At 55.4% G+C, this 22,853-nt stretch overlaps 1 protein-coding gene across 1 annotated transcript in view; it reads left to right on the forward strand.

Moving 5' to 3' along the window:
- Positions 1-2,466: 2,466 nt before the first annotated feature.
- Positions 2,467-22,853, forward strand: part of ARHGAP23 (Rho GTPase activating protein 23) — a gene marked incomplete at both ends in the record, with an annotated part of 68,407 nt that continues 48,020 nt past the window's right edge. Inside the window, one exon of the mRNA XM_080827487.1 lies at positions 2,467-2,529. Within this exon, the coding sequence (XP_080683613.1) occupies positions 2,467-2,529 (63 nt within the window). The remainder of the gene's footprint in view (positions 2,530-22,853) is intronic.

Raw genomic sequence — 22,853 nt, forward strand, 5'->3', positions numbered from 1 at the left:
TCATCCTGGAAGCTTTCCTTTGCTCCTTTTCGGAGATCTCACTACAGAGTCAGGATTGGTAAGACTAGGACCCCCACAAGGGAAGGAGCTAGGTCTTATCTCCGTATCCCCATGGGCAACCTCCAGTCCTCCACCCCCTCATATATTAGGTTTCCCAATAAGCATTTGTGAACCAAGAGGAAGGTGACTGGGCTGGGGGAGGAGCTTAGAAAGAGGAGCAGTATAAGGAGGGTCCTCAGTGAGGGACACCCCCCCCTCCACCCATGCTGGGCTCTACTTCCAGGAACCCCAGAGAAAGCCTGTGCCGGGCATGGAGTGGATTTGGGGGTGGGTGGTGGGACCTGAGAGTGAGACCCAGTGAGCCTGAGGGAAAGGATAGGAGGAAGAGGGGCTGGAGAAGATTGATGGGAGAGGGCCAGGACAGAATGGGGGTGCAGGTCAAGGTGCAGGAAGAGGTGGGAAGGGCAACTGGGTGGGGGAAGAGCGCCCTTTCTGGGAAGTGGGAGAGGGTGGGGGAGGTGAGCGCGGTGCATTGTGGAGGGAGGAATTCATCTGCTGGCGGGTGTGAGCTCATTTCCTCTCACTGCCTCCCGCTGTGTCTGAGGGCATCAGGCTCTGGAAAAAGTGAGCCAGGGGCACCCCAGCGGTCACCACCCTCCTCCGCTCCCCCCACAGCCACAGTTCAGTCTGGACCCCAGGTGCCACTGCTTCCCCCTTACAGAGGCAGTCCGTTTGTTCTAAGAGGAGAGGACCCCTGAGCCAGCGTGGCAGCATCGGACCCCTGGAGCTACAGGACAGAGGGAGGGAGAAACAGGAACCTTCTTGAAAACCAAGCAAGACAATACAGGCAGTATGATGCGTTAGAGTTAGATAGCAGGAAGGACTTCTCAGAAGGGCGGGGGGCAGGGTGTGGGGTGGGGTGGACAATTCCAATTGCACATGACCTTGATGAGGAGAGTTGGGGAAGGAAGAGGAGTCATGAAGGACCCTTCCATCATTATGAGAGCATCCCCTTTCCAAGGACTGCCAGGGAACTGAAAAGAAATTAAATAAAACATAAGATTTAAAAACAAGTCAGTATGTTCTTCCTCCGGCTCACGGGATTAGGGACGGCCTAGTGGGTGTCTGGACCCCTCTTAGCCGCTCCAAGACCTGAGTCCTGACCCTGGGGAGACTTGGAGCTGGTAGTCAGGCTTTGTGAGGTCTCCTTGCCCAGAGGATGTGGGTGATTCCCGTGGGCAGAGTCAGCCTTCCACTTTCGTTGCCTGCTTTATCCCAGTCCCATTTGTATCTACCTGTGGCCTCTGCCTTCTTTTCTTCATAATCTGAGTGAAGGAATATGGGAGACCTTTAAACCTGCAAGAAGGCATGGGAAAGAGGTAAGCCGAGGCTGTAGGAAATACAGGAAGTAAGAAGGATGTCAGTTAGACAGCAGAAGGGACTTTTCAGCAGAAATGAGGGACCGAGGGACCAACTCTTCCAGGATCATCGGGAAATGGCCTGGAGGGGTCCTGCTTAGGGGCAAGGAAATAAAGAACTGGCTCAGAACCCCAGGGACTCTTGGGGCCACCTTGGAATGAAGCCCCAAAGGAAGGTTGTGGGGAGCTTGTGACTGGGAGGCCTGGGGCCTCACTGTTGTCCACGGCAGAGCAGATCTATGAGCTGGTCCAGAGGCCTGAACCCCAGGCTGGCTGGCTGGGTGTCTGAAGGGCTGGGGGACCCACCAGCCTCTTTCTTCCAGTCTCCATTTCTCTGCTCCTTGGGGTCCTGGACTGAGACTCTTGCCTGGGAAGAAGGCCCTAGATAGAGGGGTTAGAGCCCCTGAAGCTCCCACCTGCCCCCACCCTTGTCTGTCCTTGTCTCCACGAGTCTCTGGACAGAAGGCTCCCTAAACCTTTTTTCCGTCTATCCCTCTCTTCAATCCTGGGTCTCTATCTTTGTCTCTGACTTTCTTCTCCTGCACTCTGCACTGTCCCTATCTTGTCTCTGCCTCTGTGATGCTTTCTGTGTCTCTCAGCCTTTGTTTCTGACCACTTCTGTATGATTGTGTTTCTCTCTGCTTCCCTCTCCCTTCCTTCCTCCATCCCTCTCTCTCTCTGTACTAACTCTGGGTTGGGTGCCCTTGTCCCCTTTCCTCCCCCAGCCAGGATCACCATCCATTTGGGCCGGTTCCCGGGAGGCCAGCCCAAATTGTCTCCCTGAGACCACCTCTCTTCCCCAGGCTGCACTGTCTTCTAGCTCCGCTGCCGGCGCAAAGCCCTGCCTGAGCCCCCTTTATCTGTCAGCTGCTCTGGGGAGAGGCGGCGGGTGCGCCCCGTCGGGAGCGCAGGGGGCGGAGCGAAGGGGCTGACCCCCGGGGGTGGGGGACACTCCGCGCTCGGCCCCGCCCCCTCCGGCCCCGCCCCTCCCGGGTCCCGGTCTGCGCCCCCAGCAGTGCCCCGGCCGCAGAGCCGCCGCTGCCGCCCGATGAATGGAGTCGCCTTCTGCCTGGTCGGGATCCCGCCCCGCCCGGAGCCCCGGCCCCCTCAGGTGAGGTCTCTGGGCCAGGGGAGCGGGGCGGATCCAGGCGCTGCCGGGGAGCTGGCGCCGCAGGGCCGGGGTCGCGGCGCCCCCGCTCGGCGGGCACGGCCTGGGGCGCACGACGCGGGCACCACGGGCACGGCTGCAGGGAACCTGGGCTGGTGGCGGGCCGTGGGAGGGAGCCGGAGCGAGAAGTGCCCTGGGCAGGGGGGCGGGAAGGGGGGAGGCAGGCAGAGGACCGGGACGCGTACGGGGCTGCCAGGGGGCACCGACCAGGGCGGCGGTGCCAGGCCCCCCGGGGCCGGGCAGCGGGGGCGGGAGGCCCGCGCCTTTTGTCCGGGTTTTTCAGGCGGGGCGTCTGCCGCCGTTTCCTCTGCCCGAGTTTTCGTTTTCCGTTGGCGAGGCCCCGGCACAGCTGGAGGGAGAGGGGGTGGGGGAGGGGGTTCCCGGAGCGGGATGTCCTTGGCCACTGCAGCCGGACACCCCCCTCCCGGCGCCACACTCACCCCCTGCCGGGCCTGACCGCACGACGAGCTTCAGGGAGCGGGTCTGCCGCTCCACTGGCTCCTGGGAGAAGACAAACGGGCCCCGGGACCCCATGGTCCCGAAGGCTCAGCTGCGCTCCCCTCCGCCCCCTCGGGCTGGCTGTGGGTGGGTCTGGGCGCGGGGTGCCAGGGGCATTACTCAGCGCTGGGCTGCTTTGCTTGGGTTCTTTCATCTGCCAGCTGTTGAAGCTGGGGAGGGGCCAGTAAGGACCTCGGGGCCCCTTTGGAGCCAGCCCCCTATCTCCAAGCCTGGTTGACTGGTGCTGGAGTACCCCAACACTGCACCACCCTCCTTCCAAGTTCAAGGGTTGGTTGCTGTCTGGCCAGTCCTTTCCCAGGTTGGAAAAGAAGTTGCCTCAGGGTCCAGGTTGCGGTCAAGGTCTGGGCTGAGGCCTCTTCCTCTTCTGACAAGGCTGGAGGACTTAGTGATGCTCTTCCTCAGCTGCCTCCCCCTCTTCCCCCATCCCATGCTGGAGCTGGGGTCTGGTGCTCTGCAAACTCTTTGAAACTGGTGTGTTTCTCAGAAGCTGGACGTATGCTCAGTTCTCCCTCAGCCTGGAGCATTCTCTCTTCCCAGACTCTCCCTGCGCCTTTCAGCCAAAGTGTTTCCTAATTACAAACTTGAAATTCAGGATGGACAGGGGGTGGGGGTGGAGGTCATTAAGCCTGAGTCCTATGGATTCACAACCCCCCCTCAACCACACATACTTCATCTCCACCCCCCCACCTTGTCCACCCCCACCCCAGGCCCAGCTGGGGGTGGATGGGGTTTGATTCCATGGGGTTCAACCCCCTCTGCCAGGTCAACAGCCTTATTCCCAAAAGTGGCTGCTCTCATTAAGATGTGCTCATTGGCCTGCGATTTGAATCTCCATTACATAACCAGTCATTTCGCCTCCAAACACAACCCAAAGGCCCCCAGCCCCAGCCTCATCCACTTGCTCCCAAGGTGGTTGGGTTCACTCCTACGTGGCTGGGAACTCCTGTTCCAGGATCTGAGGCCTCGCCTTCCCCTTGGGAATGATAAGAGCAATAAATCTCTTTTACCTTCAGTGCTGGATTTCAGGACCTCAAAAGCCCTGTGGGTGGGCAGGGTGGGTATTTGGGTCTGAGACCACACAGCAATAGTGCCAGGGATGGAACCTGGGTACCCTGATGAGATCTGGGCATAAGGCGAAGCTTTGGAGAAGGGGGTGCTGTTAGGAAGGTGGCTTTGGGACACCATGGACAGTGGGGCAGGCTTTCAAGGATCCCAGCCCAAGCAGAGAAGGACTGGACCCAGGGAGCAGGCCTTGTGCTGGGCTGCCTGCATGGGGACCTCTCTGCCCCCTCATCAGACTTGCCCTGAGCCCGTGGGGAAGGGATGCAGGAGGCCCCTCTGGTCGCCCAGCAGTGCAGCGGTTTGCTGGGGATGGGAGTGGGATGAGGGATGGTGCTGGTTGCAGAACAGGGCAGGAGTGGGCAGGCGCATGCGTCCTTCATCCTTCATTGCAGGGATACTTAGAGGGGCTGCCGGTATATAAGGTTAAAAGAGACTATAAAGCAGGAGAATGGACGAAGTGATAGTAGGAGGTACTGTAATCATTAGGGAGAGGCTTTCGAGCTGCAGCATCCCAGCCTGGCCGGGAACATTCCACAAGGAAGTTTCCTCTAGGATAGTAGGGTAGGTAGATCCCTGTGACACTGGCTTCCAAGGAGAGGAATCTGGAGAGTTTCATAAGGGATGCAAATATATTCAAATAGACATATACATTAGTGCCTGGAAAAAAATGTGTTTTTAAGGAGGTGGGAATTGCATTACTAATACACCTGATAGTTAAGATGTAGGTAGCAATGACTCTGGGCCAGGATTTATAAAAAATTACTTCCTTTAATCCTCACACCACCACTGTGATGTGGTACTGTTACTGTCCCCATGTAACAGTTGAGACCACCAAGGTATGGAGAGCTAATAGCTTGGTTGGGGTCATGTCAGTAACAAGTGGCAGAATCTAGGAAGGAATGTGGCAGTCTGGTTGGAGACTCCATCCTCTTATCCTGTTATCTTGTTTTTTGAGTTTTTCTGGCCTCACTGTCACTCCTGCCTTGATCAGAGTCCATCCAGAAGCTACAGCTCAAGAGCAAGGTGAATATCTTGCTGGTTTGGAGTCTGGTTGCTTGTCTGGAGCCTGGCTGCTTGTAGCCAGGCTGAGGCAGGGCAGAGGACTAGAGACCTCAGGCAGCCATCCAGTGTTGGTGGAACCAGCTCATTGACTCCCCCAGCATGCCCACCCTACCCCACCCCACCCCAGGCCAACCCATAGCCCTTGGACTGTGGCTCAGTTCATTGGTGTTTCCCTCCCAAAGGGGCATCAGCCCTGCTCTGTTGGCTGCAGGGGTTCAAAGGTGAGATATTGGCTTGGTCAGGGATTTGGACAAAGCCTGGTTTTAATGATCCTGCTCTCCCTCCCTCCCTCCCCAGAGACAGCCATGAATAGGGCCTGTGGGAGCTGGCTCTGCCTTTCCCCAGCACCCCCACCCCCTTCAAACAACCCGCCTTTAGATCCAGGCCCCCCTATTTCATGCGATGTGCCAGCTCTTCAGCTGGGCTGTGCCAGTCAGTACCAGGAGAGCATCTCTTCCCCCCTGCCTCGGTGGGACAGCAGGCTGATATGCCCTAAGGACCTCACTTGGGGTGAGTTGGAAGCTTGGTGAGAGTGGGATTATTACCTGTTGGAATGGGTCAGGACTGGAGGGGTCATCATGTTGAACTCCTTCATGCTATAATGGGGAAACTGAGGCCAGGCAGTACTTAAGGTCAGGTGGCCCATGAATGGAGGACATGAACCCAGGTGTCCTGATTTCCAGGCTCCCAGGTCTTGCTTTTCTCCACACAGTTCTGTCCATGGTGCACGCCACCACCCTGCCCCCTGCCTGGTGCTGGGTCCTGGGACTGGGCCTTGGGACAGAGGGGAGGAGCAGGGGTGAGAGGACAATGTGCCCCGTTCTTCTCTGTGTCCCCAGTGGCCAGCACAGCGCCTGGCACAGGGCGGTTCTCCATAAATGTTTGTGGAGGCCAGGGAACAGCCCTGCCCCTGGTCTCCCAGGGTGCCCTGTGCCCGGCTCTCCCCCTGGCATTGTGACAGTTGGTCTGCACATTAGTCCCCTCCATCATCTTGGAGTTATTTGAGGATAAGGAAAGTAATAAAAGGAGCTACTTCTGTAGTGCTTCCCACTAGGTAGGAAGCTACTGTATCATGGTCCCATTTCAGTGATGAAGAAACTGACACAAAGAGATTCTGTGGCTTCCTAAGGTCACACAGCTAGTTGTAAGTGGCAGAGCTGAGGGGTGGACTGGGCCCTTCACCTCATTCCCAGCAGCCCCAAAGGTGTGGTGTTTGTCTTGGTGTCCACAAGGCCAGCCATGCAGCCGGTACTCAGAGAACATTTGTTGACTGACTGGTTGACAGAATATGGAGAAACCACAGATTCCTGTAATCTAACCCTTTGGAAGTAGCTGGAGTTGGAGTCTTGGGAAGGCAGCCTAGAGGCACGGCATTTTGTTATCTGTTGTGGGAGTGCCTGATCTAAACCCAGACAGGAAAGGAAAGCTCACACCCTCCTTGTTCCCCTAGAATTTTAAGGACATGGTGCTGAGCAGTGGGCACATGGGAAAAGACTACAGGCAGGATTAATGAGTCTTGTTACTTTTTCATCTCTCCGGCCCTGAGATCTTCAGCCCAATGCATCACCTTGGTGGAAGAATCTGCCACCTTCAGTTGGAGGGTAGACAGTGTCTGGTTCAAGGCAGAGCTTGTCATGGCCACCCAGGCACCTTTCCTCCATGGGATGTTGTTGAATTTCCGGCCACCTCCAGTCCTAAACCTTAGGCCCACGGTCATCTCCTCTACCCTTCTCCAACCCATGTGCCCCTGGGCAGGGGACCTCTTTCCCTCTGACTACCCCTCTGCTCCCCACTTGCTGGTCTGAAATCACATCAGTTACCCACCATGGCTAGGCCACATGTCATCTGCAGACAAAGGCTGGTGGGGAGCTCTCTAAGGAGAAAGAAGACTCAGTGTGGAGGGTCCTTCTAATACACAGGCAGCCGTGACGGGTGAGAGGCATGGGCCTGGCGTGGCCCGTTGGCACGTTGGGGGGCAGGTTGGTTGGGCCCTTGCCTTTAGCCAGCTGCAGTCCACATTTCAGCTCCACGCCTTTCTCACTGTGTGATGTGGCCCTCCCGACCAAGTTCTTTGTTTTTAGCCTCCGTTTTCTTACCCCTGAAATAATCTCGTTGGGAGGATGAAACAAGGTGATAGAGGAAAAGTGGCTGACATCTGGTAATCTCCACTGTTAGTAGCAACAATTGTTAAACAGATGAGAGTCAATGGGTGGAAATGAGAATGACCTTCTTAGGGCACAATAAGGAGAAGTCAGAGCAAATGAGCTGCTCCTGAAGATAATGAGGCTCCCATCAGTGGAGGTGAGCAGGCACAAGCTGGGCTAGAAAGAATTCAGGCATTGGGTGAAGGGTTGAAACAGAAACTTTAAGCGCCCTGCTTTGGGATCAGTACCCTGTGGTAGGAAGTTAGGGGAGCAGGTGAGAGCTGGTTCTTGTTGCAGGATACTGGGGAGTGGGGGGGGCAGAGCCCCAGCCTCCTGGGAACATGAGAGGTAGACTGCTGGGAGTGGGGGGTGCTGGGAGGCTCCTCTAAGGAGAGGGAGTCCAGGGAGGCTTCCTGGAGGAGGTATGGAAGGGTAGCTGTGGTTCTGAATGATGGGAGAAGAAGAAGGCCATTGCACGCCCAGGCAGGCTTGGTGTTTGAGGGGCAGGGAGGCCCCTGGGCTGCCAGTCCTGAAGTCAGCTCCAAAGCTCCTGGCTACCTAACGGGGTATGGTGGTGGTGGAGGGGGACCTGCTGGCTCCCTGTCCTCCCACGCCTCAGCCTCTTCTTGAGGGGCCAGGCGTGCTCCCAGTGGCAAAGAGCTGTGGCTTGTAAAGAGCGGAACTGGGGAAAGAAAGACTTCTTATGTCCAGTGCCTTTGGGGGCGTCTGGGGGTCGAGGGAACAGTGGGGCCTTTGTGCCCAGCCTCCGGGAATCTGGCCGAGGAGGAGCCGTCCCTGGGTCTGGCTGGGCCCTCGGCAGGCAGGTCCTCTTTGAAGTGACCCTTTCAAAGCTCAGCCTGAATCCCTGGGAGGGAAGACCGCACAGGGCGGAGCTTAGGGATGACCAAGACCGGCAAGCCAAGCGTGGAAAGAACCCAGTGCCAGCCTCTTTGCGAAGGCAGGCTGGCAGGAGGGGTGTGGGCTGGAAGAATGTGGCCAGGCTGCAGCAGGGCGGGGGGCATGTGGGAGCCATTTAGGAGGACAGCACTCCAGGGGTCTTGGCCCCCAAGTGTGGGTTAATATAGGGAAGGACAGAGTTCACCTTGGCCTTGTGCCTGGTTTCTATCAGTCCCCAGATTGATTACTGTCTGATTCTGGGCTCCTAAGTCCACAGCTGTGTCTTCCTTTTTAACTTCCTCAGGGAGCATGAGAACACCCCTTGGAAAGAATCTGGTGCCAGCATGGGAACTTAGAGCCCCTGGGAGGAGGGACAGGGGCAGTCTGGCCTATTGGAGATTTTCCTCCTCCTGAGAACCCCGCAAAAGGCTGGAGTGGAGACCCCCACCTTCTATCACAGTTTCCTTCATTCTCAATGTGGAGGAAACTCTGTATTGTTCTCTAAGAGAAAGGGAGGGAGGGAGGGAGAGCGAAGCCAACCAGAGAGGGGACATCTTGGAAAATTTCAACTGGAGGGATCTTAAAGCTCCCCCACCCCCCAATCTGGCCACCTGGCCCCTGCCTCCACATTTGACTCATGGCAGAGCTGAGGCCTAGAGAAAGGCCAAGGCCAAAGTGCGGAGGGAGAGGGGGAGGGACAGTCTGAAGTGGGAGGAAGGTGGAGGATGGAAGCCAGGTGGGAACAGGGTTCAGGCGGCTGAGTTGTATGTAATCCCAGGGTAGTGGAGAAGTTCCCAGAGTCTCTTCAGCTCGGCTCTGCTGTGATTCCATGAAAGGAGGCTGTGGGTGAAATTTTTTGGGCCAAGCAGTGGACAGTGGCACCTTGACAGCCCAAGGTGAGAGCCCTACCCCACCCTGAGGCTCTTTTCTAGTTCATGGCCCCACGCCCTGATCTCTGGGCATCATGGCACTCTCTGTACTCGAGAAGATTCTTCTAAATCTCCCTTTCCTCTTCTGAGGGTGTGGCCCCTGGTTCCTCCCCAAGAGAGGGGGAGGAGGGAGCTGAGCACCCCAGGCCCTGATGGGGGGCTGTGGGCGGTTCTAGTACTCTCCTGTATCTTGCACTGGCATCTGCAGAGCTGAGCCTTCATTAACTCTAATGAATCCTTGGCACCATGCCCTCCCTCTGGCCTGAAGCTTCTGGTAGGGGTGAGGGGACAGCTGGATTGAACCTAGAGCCCAGGAGGTGGAGGGGTGTCTGCAAGAGGGGAGTGGGAGGCAGGAAATGGGGGCCAAGCAGCAAGGCTGAGACTGCTGTGGGGAAGAAAAAAGAGCCCCCCTTCCTTCCCCACTGGGACCTTTTCCTCCCAGATGCTTAGGTCCCCACCATGCTGGCTGAAGGGTTAGCTGCGAGACTGGGTGTGGCCTGGGACAGTGAGGATAGTCCCAGGCCTGGCCTATACATAGAGTGTCTCTCTGCTCCCTAATGTCATGGGGGTGGGGGCAGGAGAAGGACCTGACTCCAGGAATTAGAAAATCAGGCAGCGGCCAGATCTTAATGCAAACCGACCTTCGTTCATCTGGTGACCATTTCCTGTGTAGGGTCTGCATTCGCAGCTCTCTCTGTGGGTCTTGGGATCCGGATGAGTATATGACACAGCCCTGCCCTCAAGGGGTTCATTGTCTGCTTTTCCTGCCACCCAAAAGTTTCACAAAGATTTCATAACCACGGGTTCTGAGATTTGTCTCTATACTCTCTGCTAGTCCAGAACATTCTTTGCTGCCCCTCACCCCAATTATTAACATAAACATGGCCTGGCTTAACTGGGGAGTCAGAGAGAAGCAGGCACAGGGGAATGTGTTCACTGCGACATCATCTGAGTGTGAATGTGGTCACAAAGGTAGGAAGAAGGGTTTCATGATGAAAAGAGTGTTGGAGGGTAGAATTCCCACAGGGGTTTGTAAAAAACCAGTTGGTGATAAGATTAATCGCCTTTTTCTCATCTCCTGTTTCCAAACCTATCATTAAGTTGAAGATTCTTTTAGGAAATTCCTTTTGATCGTTTGCAAGGGCCATCGTGTGGAGGTTGTATATTTACAGATCCTAGAGCTGAGACTCCGAGAGGGGTAGACAACTTCGCCGAAGGTCAGCTAGCATCTGCATTTAAATCTGCACCTTTCTGAATCCTAAGCCCGGCTTGCGGCTTGAGATCACTGCTATATTCCTCCACAAGAGAAAGACTGGAGGACACCCATCCCACTCTGGGAAGGTGGACATTTCCCCTTGCCTCGTCCTGAGCCTTGAAATCCAAGGAGGGGTTGATAGATATGGGCAAATTCCGCTGCCTCTTCTAAAGATGCTCCAGCTCTGAGGGAAGAAGGCTCCACTGAGGCTTGCCAAGGCTCGAAAGATGTCTGGGCGGTGCGGGTTGTGGAGGAGAAAGAGTGGCATTCCAGACAGAAGGATCCAGCATGAGTAAAGGCAAGAAGGTGTGAAAAGGCCTGGCCTCTTTTGGCATTAATGAGTGCAAGACCGAGAGAGAGATGAGATTATCAAGGCCAAGGAAGGGCAAATCCTACCCCTCCCTGCCACCATCATGGAAGACCCCTCATGCCATACGAAGGAGCTTGACTTGCTCCCATAAATACTCTGGGGTCATGGAAGGGTGTCAGGCAGTGGAGGCAGCAGACCAAGTGAGAGATGATGAGGACTGAAATTGAAGGTAGGGGGAGAGGACAGGGTAGGAGTGGGACTTATCACCCTCTTCCCCTTTCTAGAAACTTGACATACCATCTCTTCCCCTTGTCTGATAAACCCTTCCCAGCCTTCTCTGTTTTTTAAACTCCTATTCATCCTTCAGTGCCCAGTTCAGATATTCTTCTCTGTAAGCCCCCAACCCTAGCCCCATTTCCTCAAATATATGGGAACTTCCTCCTCTGGGCAGTGGATCTTAAGCCTCACGAGGGTGGGGACTTAGTGTTGTTCACTGCTTTATCTGCAGCTTCTAGACCAGGACTTGCTGATTGGATGTGCTGACTGATGAACAAACATTCCCATAGCACTTGGTATGCATTGTGAGAACAACATAATAATAATAATAGGAATATTGGTGACAACTAACATTTATTTTTTTAAAGATTTTGTTTATTTGAAAGAGAAAGAGCACGAGCAGGGGGGAGGGAGAGGGAGAAGCAGACTCCCCACTGAGCAGGGAACCCAACTCAGGGCTCCATCCCACGATGCCAGGATCATGACCTGAGCTGTAGACAAACACTTAACCTACTGAGCCACCTAGGGGTCCCACAACTAACATTTATTGAGCATTTTGGTGCCAGACACTGCTGTGCCAAGCATTTTGCATACACTCTCTCTTTAATTTGGCACAACCCCATAGGAATAGATTATTTCTGTTTTATAATTGTAGAAACCTCAGGTTAGTAACTAGTCCAAGGACACATAGCTAAGAGGTGGACAAGTTGGGGGTTCAAACCCAGATTCCTGGGGCTCCTGGGTGGCTCAGTGGGTTGAGCCACTGCCTTCGGCTCAGGTCATGATCTCAGGGTCCTGGGATCAAGCCCCGCATTGGGTTCTCTGCTCAGCGGAGAGCCTGCTTCCCCCTCTCTCTCTCTGCCTGCCTCTCTGCCTACTTGTGATCTCTGTCAAATAAATAAATTTTTAAAAATATTAAAAAAAATAAAAATCCAACCCAGATTCCTCTGAATCCTATTTGGGAATGTTTATTTATTTATTTTTAAAGATTTTATTTATTTATTTGAGAGAGAGCACAGAGGGGGAGTGAGAGGGAGAAGCCGATTCCCTGCTGAGCAGAGAGCCCATGGAGGGCTGGATCCCAGGACCCTGAGACCACAACCCCAGCAGAAGGCAGACACCCAACCGCCCCTGAGCCACCCAGGCACCCCTGTTTAGGAAGGCTTAGACACTGTGCTTTACAGCCTCTTTGTTGCATGCCTGTCAGGGACTGTTTCATTAATTTAAAACAATCCTTTGTGGACTACTGAGCCCAGATTTGTTCAGCAATTCAGATGTGTCAAGCACCCAACAAGTCCTCTCAGGGGCCCCATTGACAACTGCGAAGGCAGAGGCTTGGAGAGGGAAGCCACTTGACTGGGGTCATAGAGCTGGGAGTTGATCTGAGTTCTCTTTGACTCCTCACCCTCGGTGACACCTACTCAGTAGTCCCAGAATGGGACTGGGGGCTGGGCTCTGAGGTTGACTGACTCGTTCGGGGACACACAAGGGGCAGGACTAGGCCAGGGACCTAGTCTCCTGCCCCGAGGCCAGTGTGCTCCCTCACTGAAGAGCAGAGGGAGTCCCGAGGCAGGCCTGAGGGCCCTTGTAATTTCCCAAGTGCCAGCCATCTGTCAGACAGGTGAGCTCCAACGGGGCGGAGCTGGCCTGGCGCTGGGGTGGGAGGGTCGGTGTCTTAAGGCGGCAGAGCCTTATAGGGCCTTGACGGAAGAGGGTGAGAGGCCTCCACTGGGGGCACGGCATCAGTGGGATGTCAGCCATGGGGTGACCCTAAAGACCTCCAGCCGCCGGGTGGGAGCGGGTGTGAGCCGGGCCCGGGCTTCGGCCCTGGTTCCCAGAGTTGCCGAGACCAGCCAATCGGATAAGAGCGCTGCTCTATGTTTGCATTGCTATTTGCATGGCCACGCCCCTTCGCCCCCGCCGCTCGCCTTCCGCTCCGGTGCGAGCCTCCCAGGCCCCCGCGGTGTTTCTGGCCCCTGATGCAGGGCTGGCGTGGGCGGGCTGGGATTGGGGCTGGGGGTTGCGGGGCGGGCTGGGCCGACCTGGGCTGCCAGCCTGGCCGCACTATTCATAGCTCCGGCTGGCGTAGTTCGCATACTTGGCGTTTCTCAACGTCTGGCTGGCCTGAGGCTGCCGCCTCTCCGCGCTCCTCTCTCCCTGCTCTCCTCTCCTTACCTCCTCACTCCCTCCTTTCCCGGCCTCTTCCCCCGCCCCTGCCCCTTCGACCTCTCTGCCAGTCTTCAAAAATCTAGAGGTGGCCCAGCCCACAGGAGGAAACTGAGGCCCAGAGAGTGGGCGTGTCTTTCCACCTGGCCTCCAGGGAGAAACTGGTAGTAACGAGGCGTGTAATGAGGTGGAAAAGAGCCTGGGCTCTGCCCGCAGACGGACCTGGGCTTGAGTCAGAGCTGCCACTAGCTGCAGGACCCTGGCAAGTTCTTGAGCTTGTAGTCGGGGAAAGTTTTTCAGAAACAGTCAAGCTGAGATCTGGAGAAGGGATCTTGGGTTAAGAGAGGATAGGGGTGGGGGTGAGGGATCTGTGGATGTGGAGGGCCAGCCCTGCCTGGGTGGACAAGGGCCTGGCCAGCTGGGCTTGGGGGACAGAGGACACTGAAAGAGGATTGGAGCAGCTTCCCTCTTCTCCCCTCTTAGTCCCTTATCCCAGTACCCCCACTTTCGGGATCCCGTTCCCACTGAGGAAGGTGTGGGGTACAAAAAGATGCCCAAAGATCTGAAGCAGCCCCTGCCCCAGATAGTCTCCTCCTGGAGACAGGGTTCTGGCCAATGTGGACTGTCTCTGAAGAGAGTCCCATTCAGAAACATTGCCACGCACAGTCATAAATATATACACACTAACTCAAGAGTGATAAAGGAATCTGACCCAGTCTGGGGTCCATGGGAGGTGTCTCTGGGGAAGTGACTTTTTTGCTGAGAACTACAGGGTGGATAGGAATTAATTAGGGTGTGGTTTGGTGAGGCAGGGAGGGAGCTGGGCAAGAGAGAACAGCATTCCAGAAAGAGCATGTGCAAAGGGCCTGAGGCTGGAACCTAAAGGCACTGGAAGTAGACCAGGGTAGCAGAATATAGAGGGAGGGGTGTAGTGTGCATGGAACCTGGAGGCCTGTCCCACAGGGCCTGGTGGTCACAACTTCAAAACAATGAGTCTGGACCAGAGGAATGGTGGCAGCTTGGAAGAGAGTGGTGAACATGGTTAACTGGTGAAGGAGACATTTGGGAAGCAGGGTCCTCTGATGGGTGGGATGTGGGGCTTTCTAGGCCATAAAACCTCCCATTTGTTGATTCCCAGAATGCTTTCCCAGTAACTTTGTCAGGCCGGTATCCCTCCCTTCATTTTGTAGCTGAAGAAGTAAGAAAGCCTGAGGGACCTAGAGGCAGAAAAGGGCTAGGACCAGTACCAATGGCAAGTGTGATGTTCTCTCCATAGCAGTCTTCATGCTAGGACAGTGATCTCTCTCTCACTAGCCCCATGTCTCCCATTGCTCAGTGTGCCCTGGCTCCAATCATTCCCTACCTAGTACCAGATAGGACAGGGGCTCTGAGGGGCTGGGGTGGCAAGTGGGTGTGTGTCACACTTGTCCCAAGAGGCTGCTCTGCTGTTCAATGAGGGAAGGCATGCGTAGAGTGCCTGGCATATAGTAAGGGTTCGATCTTAATTACTGCTGTGACATTTACCATGTCCCAGATTCAGGGCCAGGCAAGCAGGGGAGGGGTAGTATCTGGGGTTGGGGGACCAAAGCGATGCCATCTGTCTTCTGACCGCAGAGTCCAGCACCAAAACCATCACGGCTGCCTCACGGACAGGAGCCAAACGAGGTGGTTTGTCCCTGCAGAGCCACCATCCCCTGCACCCTTCCAGCTGCCTCTGAGGCATCCTGGGCTGGATTAGGGAGAGGTTCAGCTCAAGGCTGGGTGAAGGGATGACCTGGACGGGTTAGGCAGGGCCTGGGGTGAGGGGGTGGGTGGTTTCAGGGGTGGGGCTGAGAGCCTCTCCCTGCCAGGGAGCCCAAGTACCCTGGGGGAGACTTTCGGAATCTGCCGAGACCTGCCCTGGGAGGGGATGTGGTCTCAGCTTGACTAGGACGAGCTCTCCCCTGAAAGAAACCAGTGGGTGCACCTGTTGTCTCTGCCCAGGTGCTCGGACAACGGGAAGAACTTCCGGAGAGGATTGTGTGGGGCCACAGGGAGAGTCAGTCCCAGAGCTCTCCTCCAGTGTGGTCCAGTGTGGAGGAGCAGAATGGATAGCATTTTGGAGCAGAGTCTTTGCAAGTATTCTTCTGCCTTCAGGAATGATTGCCCTGAATATGACCTAGTCTGCAAAGGGGCTCTGGCGTCTCTCCAGTACCCCTTGACCAAAGGAAAGCCTCCCTAAGGTCTCACGGTCACTCTGTCCTTCTGCAAGGAACCCTGCTCTTCTGTAGGAGGTGGGGAGGGGTGATCCCGGGGCATGGTAGGGGACTGAGGGGCTTGGAGAAGGCAGTGGGGAGAGGTGGGTGGAGGGATAAGGGCACCCCGCCCACTCCGGGCTGTGAAGGAAGATAAGCGTGCCGGACCTAGGCCAGCAGGGGGCTCTGCTGCACACAGACCCGCCTGCATCTCTGACAAGAACGTGCACCCTTCAGTGGGTAGGGATGTTTTTCTTGGAGTGTTTGCATGAGAAAGCATTTGAGAATAGGGACTTGCCTCAGCCTTACGCCCTTGCGCGCACGTATTTGTGTGTGTGTGTGTGTGTGTGTGTGTGTGTGTGTGTGTTACAGGTGGTGTGTAAGCATGTGTAAGCTGGGAACAGACGTGTGTGCTGAGGCAGGGAGGCCTCAGGGGGCGGGAACCCCACAGTCCGCACAGCTTTTGCTAGGGAAACTCTTCCAAGGTTGTGACGCCTTAGGATGATATGACATCCCGAGAGTTAGGGTATCCATGGGTCCATCCATGCCAAGGACTTACTGGGTGCAGGGGTCAGACTCCCCTGGCACCCCGAGAGCTCCTATTCGGGAACTACTAGGGCCCCAAAGGTGACAATAGGGACTCTGAGAAGGCATAACAGAGAGGGCTGGGAGGGCAAGGTCATTCAGACAGGAGGTTGCCCAGCTATCCTGGGCAAACTCTGCTGGCAGTGCCTGCTCTTAGGCCCCCCGGGGAGACCTGCTCATTTGTCCCACCTTCTTTCAATAACGTCCTTCAGATGTGAGTTTTGATAGGACTTCATCCTTTCTTTCTATTGTGGTAAAACACACGTACTATGCAATTGACCATTTCCAGTGGACAGTTCAGGGGCATTAAGCACATTCCCATTGTTGCGCAACCCTCACCCTCACCGCCGTCCATCTCTCGAACTTTGCCATCTTCTGAAACCGAAACTCTGTGCCCATTAAACAGTCCCTGACTTCCCCCTTTCCCTTGGCAGCCACCATTCTGTCTTCTGCCTCCTGGAATCCAGGTAGCTCGTCTAAGCAGAATCATGTAACGTCTGTCCTTCTGTTCCCACCTTATTTCGCTAAGCGTAACGTCTTCCAGGTTCATCCATGTTGTGATTTCCTTCCTTTTTAGGACCAAATAAATTGTCTCGTATGGATTTACCGCGTCCTGTTTACCCGTTCACGCACCAGTGGGTGTTTGGATTGTTTCCACCTTTTGGCTGTTGCAAATATTGCCGTCATGGATGTGGGTGTACGCATACGGCTTTGAGCCCCTGTTCCCACTTCTTTTGGAGACATAGCCAGAATTGCTACATCTATGGTAATTCTGTGTAATTTTAGGAGGACCAAGCCATACTGTTTTTCCACAGCAATGGCACCATTTTGCATTCCACCAGCAAAGCATATGCACGTTCCAATTTCTCCACATCCTCCCCAGGAACAACTCATTTTTGAGAGCCTGCGGTGTACGAAGCATTCTAGTAGTACGAATCCACTTTGAAAAGTTGTCCTTAGGAAGCTCTCGGGCTAATGAGGGAGACCCGGGACATACCCTTGAGCAGCCTCCAACCTGAGGGGAAAGACACAGGCTGTGACCTCTGGGAGCCCCTGGACAGATATGGGATGAAAACACAAAACACAACAATGAAACCCTGACTGTTCTCAGGGAGCTCTCAGTCTGATGGAGGAGGCGTAGCTTCTTCCCTCTGGGGAGTCCCACGTGGGCCCAGACACCAGAATGGATACATGGAGAGTGAGCACTGAGACAGTCAAGGGCTGCTGAGTGGAGTAAATCAGGGGGTGGAGAGGGCTTGCGGTGGGCCCTGTCCCACGCCAGCCTGTGGTTGCCTGGGCAATGGCCCTCCTGTTTACTTTGTGGCTGGTTCCAGACTCACCCTTTTCTGCAAGTGCTCATTTCCCACCAGAAAGAAAGATGCTTTTTAGTCTCCCCTCTCTCTGCTGTCCCTGAGGAGGGGACTGGCTCTCCTGCTGGGTGGAGGCCCTGCCAGCCTGGCACCTTGGCCATGTCCCTTGCGTGCTGGGGTCTCACGTTGCCTCCTTCCCCACTCCCAAAGGGCTGAAGTTCTGCTATGGCAGTGGGGCCTTCTGCTGACGCCTCCTTGCCCGGGGGGACGCTGGGACATGTGGGAGCCTGTAAGGGGCTGGCAGTGGGAGGGGGAGATGAAGCCCAGGTGAAGGGGTTCACCTGGGTCTGTGCAGACCTCCCTGAGTGTCTGCACATGTCACTGGGCCCTTGTGTACAGGTGGCTGGGTTGTCTGCCTGTCTGACTGTGAGTGTGGCTGGGTGCGAGAGAGAGTGAGTATCCAAAAGACAATCAAAACAGTTTGCGTTGCCTTGGAGGGCATTATGCTAAGTGAAGCAAGTTAAACAGAGAGAGACACATACTGTCTGGTCTCACTTATATGTGGAGTCTAAAAACAAAGACAACAACAAAAACCAAGCTCAAAGATACAGAGAACAGATTGTTGGTTACTAGAGGCAGGGACTTGGGGAGGGCAAAATGGGTGAAGGGTGTCCAAAGGTACAAACTTGGGGCGCCAGGGTGGCTCAGTCAGTTAAGCGTCTGCCTTCGGCTCAGGTCATGATCCCAGGGTCCTAGGATCGGGTTCCACGATGGGAATCCCTGCTCAGCGGGGAGTCTGCTTCTCCCTCTGCCCCTCTGCCTCCCGCCTTGCTCGTGCTGTCTCTCTCTCGAAGAAAACCAAATAAGTAAAAATCTTTTTAAAAAAGTACAAACTTCCAGTTATAAAATAAATAAGTTGTGGGGATATAATATAGGGCATGATGATTCTAGTTAATAATGCGGAATTGCATATTTGAAAGTTGCTAAGAGAGTAAGATCTTAAAAGTTCTTTTTTTTTTTTAAAGATTTTATTTATTTATTTGACAGAGAGAGAGAGATCACAGGTAGGCAGAGAGGCAGGCAGAGAGAGTGAGAGAGGGAAGCAGGCTCCCTGCCAAGCAGAGAGCCCGATGTGGGACTCGATCCCAGGACCCTGAGATCATGACCCGAGCCGAAGGCAGCGGCTTAAACCACTGAGCCACCCAGGCGCCCCGATCTTAAAAGTTCTTAACCAATTGATCCACCCAGGCGCCCCAAGATCTTAAAAGTTCTTATCACAAGAAAGAAACTTCTGTTACTACGTGTGGTGATGGGTGTTAAGTAGACTTATTGTGGTGATCATTTCACAATATATACAAATAGTGAATCATTAGTTCGCACACCTGAAACTAATATGTGTCTCAATTATACCTCAATAAAGAAAATGTTTAAAAGGAAAAAAAGAACAGCCCAAACCAGCTTGCATTTCTTGAACCCCTACTATGTGCTCAGGACCCGTGCTAAGGACTTTCTTTAAATTACTTTGTTTTCCCAACAACCTGTGAGGTTGGCAAGGAGTGTCATTCCCATTTTATTGGTGAGGATCAGAGGCTCAAAGAAGTGAAATAACTTGCCCAAGGTCTCACAGCCAGGGAGTGGTAGAGATCGGACTCAGACCCAGAGGTCGAGGACTCCAGAAGACTCCAGAGCCCGTATGCTGGCCCCTGAGCCTCTGGAATAACTGGGGATTCTGGCTGCTGGGGTTGTGTCCATCCCTCCTTGAGATGGCAGTGGGACTCCTGGGAGGGCAAGTGCTTCCTCCTCCCTTTCCTCCTCCAGCCTTCCTTGGCTCTGGCCCAGTTTGAGGGTAGAAGAGGAGCGTGTAGCAAACACCCCAACTCAGGGCAAGCCTGGCTCTGGATGGGGAGAGCATGGGGTCTGGAGAGACCCTTTGGACCACCCTCTCCTCCATAGGCTGGACCGAGTGAGGTCCCCAGGCTCCCAGTGACGCAGGGTTATGGCACACCGAGCTTGCTGAAGACGCAGGCTTGCTGGGCCGGCTCATCAGCTTGGCCTGTTAGGGCATGCCAGGACTGCTCACAAGCAGTGCTGGGAACCAGGCCTCTGAATGGGGCAAAGGGTGAAGGAGGACCGGGGGAGGCCGCCCTTGAGCAGGGAGACTCGGGCAGGGGTCAGAGGCCCAGGCGTGGGCTGGGCTGGCATGCCTTGGGTATCACATTGCCGGCATGCCTGGGATGGACGGGGACTGGTGGTGGATTTGCTCTGTGTGTGAGATTGTGGGGTGGTTATAGAGGTGAATATATGGGACCTGTCAGAGAGTCATAAATGGGAGAGATTCTCTCCAGGTAGGGGCACTGTTTGTCATGCGTTTTGGGGATCTAGAAAAAGAGCAAGAAAAGCAGGCACAGTGACCCTGAGCCCCTCTCTCTCACTTCCTGAACCACAGGCCTTTAGTGCTATGCTTCTCTCTCTTTTCTTTTTTTTTTTTAAACACCCCATGTGAAGCCTAACAAACCTACAACCTAGGACCCTGAGATCAAGACCCAAGCTGAGAGCAAGAGTCAGACATCTAACAAATTGAGCCACGCAGGCGCCCCTGTTTCTCCTTTTCTTACATGCCTTGACCCTTGGGCCCCAGAATGCTCTCCTCTTTCCTAGTTCCTGCTTGTCAGGCTAGCCCTACAGTCTTCTTCTGTAGCCCAGGCCACCCTCTTCTTGGTGGTCTAACCCGGAAGGCCCCTGACCCTGCCCTCAAGCAAACCACCCCCTCATAGAGAGAAGCAGCTCTGACACAGGGACTCCCTTGGTATGTGGGGGTCTCCCTTGGTGGGGATGATGACAGCTGGCTTAGGCCCGGATCTGGAACTGGGGGGCTCCTAAAGGTTTCGGGGGCTGGGATGCTAGTAGAACTATGAGCACCCTGCGGTCAAGGCGTGTACTTAATTCTCCAAGGTGTCCCAGCCCTTGGCCTGGCTCCTGGCCCACAGCAGGCACTCAAGACACGGTTGTCGAACGGATAAACAAGAGGGGGAATAGAAAGAGATCTGAGTTAGTCTGGGATCGGGGTTCAGCTTAGTAAAAGTGACATCTTGAGCCACGCACTTGCCCTCTTTGAGCCTCAGTTTCTGCATCTGAAGACTGGTGGAACACAATCCCTGAATAGCCAATTTAGGGTAAACGCTGCATGAAATCCAGTGAAAGTGCCTTCAAACAGTAAAGAATGATGATCTCATTTGGAGAGAAGACTGGACACCCTCCCCTTGGAGGCGAAGCCCCCGAGCCCTATCCCAGGGACCCTCAGCAAGATAAAGTTGAATGGATTTTGCAAGCTGGTCAAACCAGAGGATGATGGGAGGGACTGCTCAGCGGGGTAATTCCTGATTTGGGGGGAGGAAGCTGGGGAGGGTGCAGGGGAGGAGGACTCACACCAGGCAGGAAGGCTTGGAATAGAATCTCAGCACCGCCTGGTATTTCCCAGCCCTGGGCCCCATCCCCCCCCTCTCTGGGACCCACCCCACATTCCTTTCCCAGAGGAAATGGGGGAGGGGGCTGAGAGGCTCCCCAGACCTGTAGAATCATCTATTCAAACTCTGTACAACCTTCCAGGCTCTACTGTGTGCACCCCCTTCCTGACACCCCTGCGGAGGCAGCTGGGCTGAGGGGGCAGGGTGGGGAAAGGGCACGTTTGGGTTGGAAGAGACGGGGACCCCCTTGCTGTCCAGCCAGATTAGAGGGCAGGAAGTGGACATCATATATGGTTTATCATTTCCTAGGTCTCTGAACACAGGAACCCCGTGCTGCTTCTCTGCCTTGCCCCTCCCTGTAGCCCTCAGAAACCTCAGCAGTTTCGAGGGAAGTGGATTCCTGATAGACCCACAGCAGCACCTGTTGGCCATGAGAGGCTCCGTGGGGCACGAGGAGGGAGAGTAACCCCATTTCCTCAGAATCAGGGACTGGGCTTGCAGCAAGAAGAGAGGAAGTCAGGCAGCTGGAAGGTACTGGGAGAGCAGGTCGGACTCTGAAGGAGGACATCCCTGAGGCTCTTGCCCTCCATTGGGGCCACAGAGTGTGACAGGGCTAAGGACAGCGTGTGGTGGGGCTCCAAACTGGTCTCTGAAGGCCTGACCTCAGTGGGGGAGCAGACAGGGAGGCACAGGACTGGCAAGGGCAGGAGTGGTCCTGACCCAGAATCCTTGGTTTTCCAGCGATGGGGGGCAGGGAGGCTGCTAATGGAGATGCCAGGTCAATGCTCCCCCTGACTGCGGTTCTTTCCCACTCTGCCCCTAAGCCCTCCTGACTCAGCGCCCGTGGCAGCCTTGCTCTTCCCGTCCGGCTTCCGCCAGGGTGGGGGTGGGGGGTCCAGCTCCTGCACAGGGGGCCCAGCAAGCGGCAAACAGGAAACAGGAGAACAAAACCCGCTCCCTGGCCCCCACTCGCCTGCCTCACCCTCACCCTTCCTCCTCCCTTCCTCCTCCCTCCCTCCCTCGCTCCTGCCCAGCCCAGTAGTCCTCTAGTTTGCCTCCCTGGGTCTGGCGCCCCGTTCCTCTCCTCCCCCTCCATCTCCCTCCCCTACCGCCTCCCACCCCATCCACCGTGATCCACCACCGTGACTGTCCTGCAGAGGACACAGGTGTTGGGATGGGGACAGGCAGCGGGAGGTACCCCTTCTGCAGGGCCCTCCCTTTGGTGGTTGCCGCTCAAGGGCCCAGCCCTATGGCTCTTCCTCCCAGAACTCCTAGATAAGGGAGCAGGGTTGGGCTGGAGGTGCTCCCCTACCGCCACTGCCCTTCCCTGGCTGCCGGCTAGAATTTGGGTGTAAGATCCAAAGTTGGAGTGAGGGGCCCTGGGCTTGGAGTTCCTGGCTTGCCATAACAAGCTAAGCGCTCTTGGGCCTCCATCGCTTTCCTGGAATACGGGGTCATAGCCCGGGGCCTGGGGCACAGTGAGTGGCTATGGCGAAAAGCGCCCTGGGAACCGTCCAATGAGACAGACATGGTGGCGAATATGCACCTACTAGCCAAGGCCCCTGTTGGCCCCACCCGGGAAGGGGCCTGGGGAGAGAGAGCCAGGAAGGGGAGGCAAGCAGGGTCTGCCATCAACATGAGCTTCCTGTCTGACTCACAAGCTGGGGTGGGGGGTTGGCAAGCTAGGCACCCATTGTCAGCCTGGCCGTGGCCCCTCTGGGTGGAACTAATGCGCAGGGGGTCCTGGGGAAGAGGATTGCTCACAATCCCCTATCAGCAGTGGTGGGGACCCCACCCGCAGCTTTAGGGTCTATCCTAAGTCTGGTGCGGGGTGTTAGGAGAGTCCATCTGCTCTCAGTGCTGGGCAGTGTGTGTGTGTGTGAGAACAGAGGGGTGTGTGAGAACAGAGGGGTGCAGCATCTATGCATGGAATGTGTGTCTCTGGGCCATGTATGCATGTCATCTAGCTGCCTTCGTGGGGGTCTCGTGGGGTGTGTGGCGAGTGTATGGGTGGGTACGGGGGGGCGGGGAGGCGTCTGGTGTGCTTTTAGGAA

The sequence above is a fragment of the Martes martes genome, assembly GCF_963455335.1.
Source record: "Martes martes genome assembly, chromosome: 16".
In the NCBI taxonomy this organism is placed as follows: domain Eukaryota; kingdom Metazoa; phylum Chordata; class Mammalia; order Carnivora; family Mustelidae; genus Martes; species Martes martes.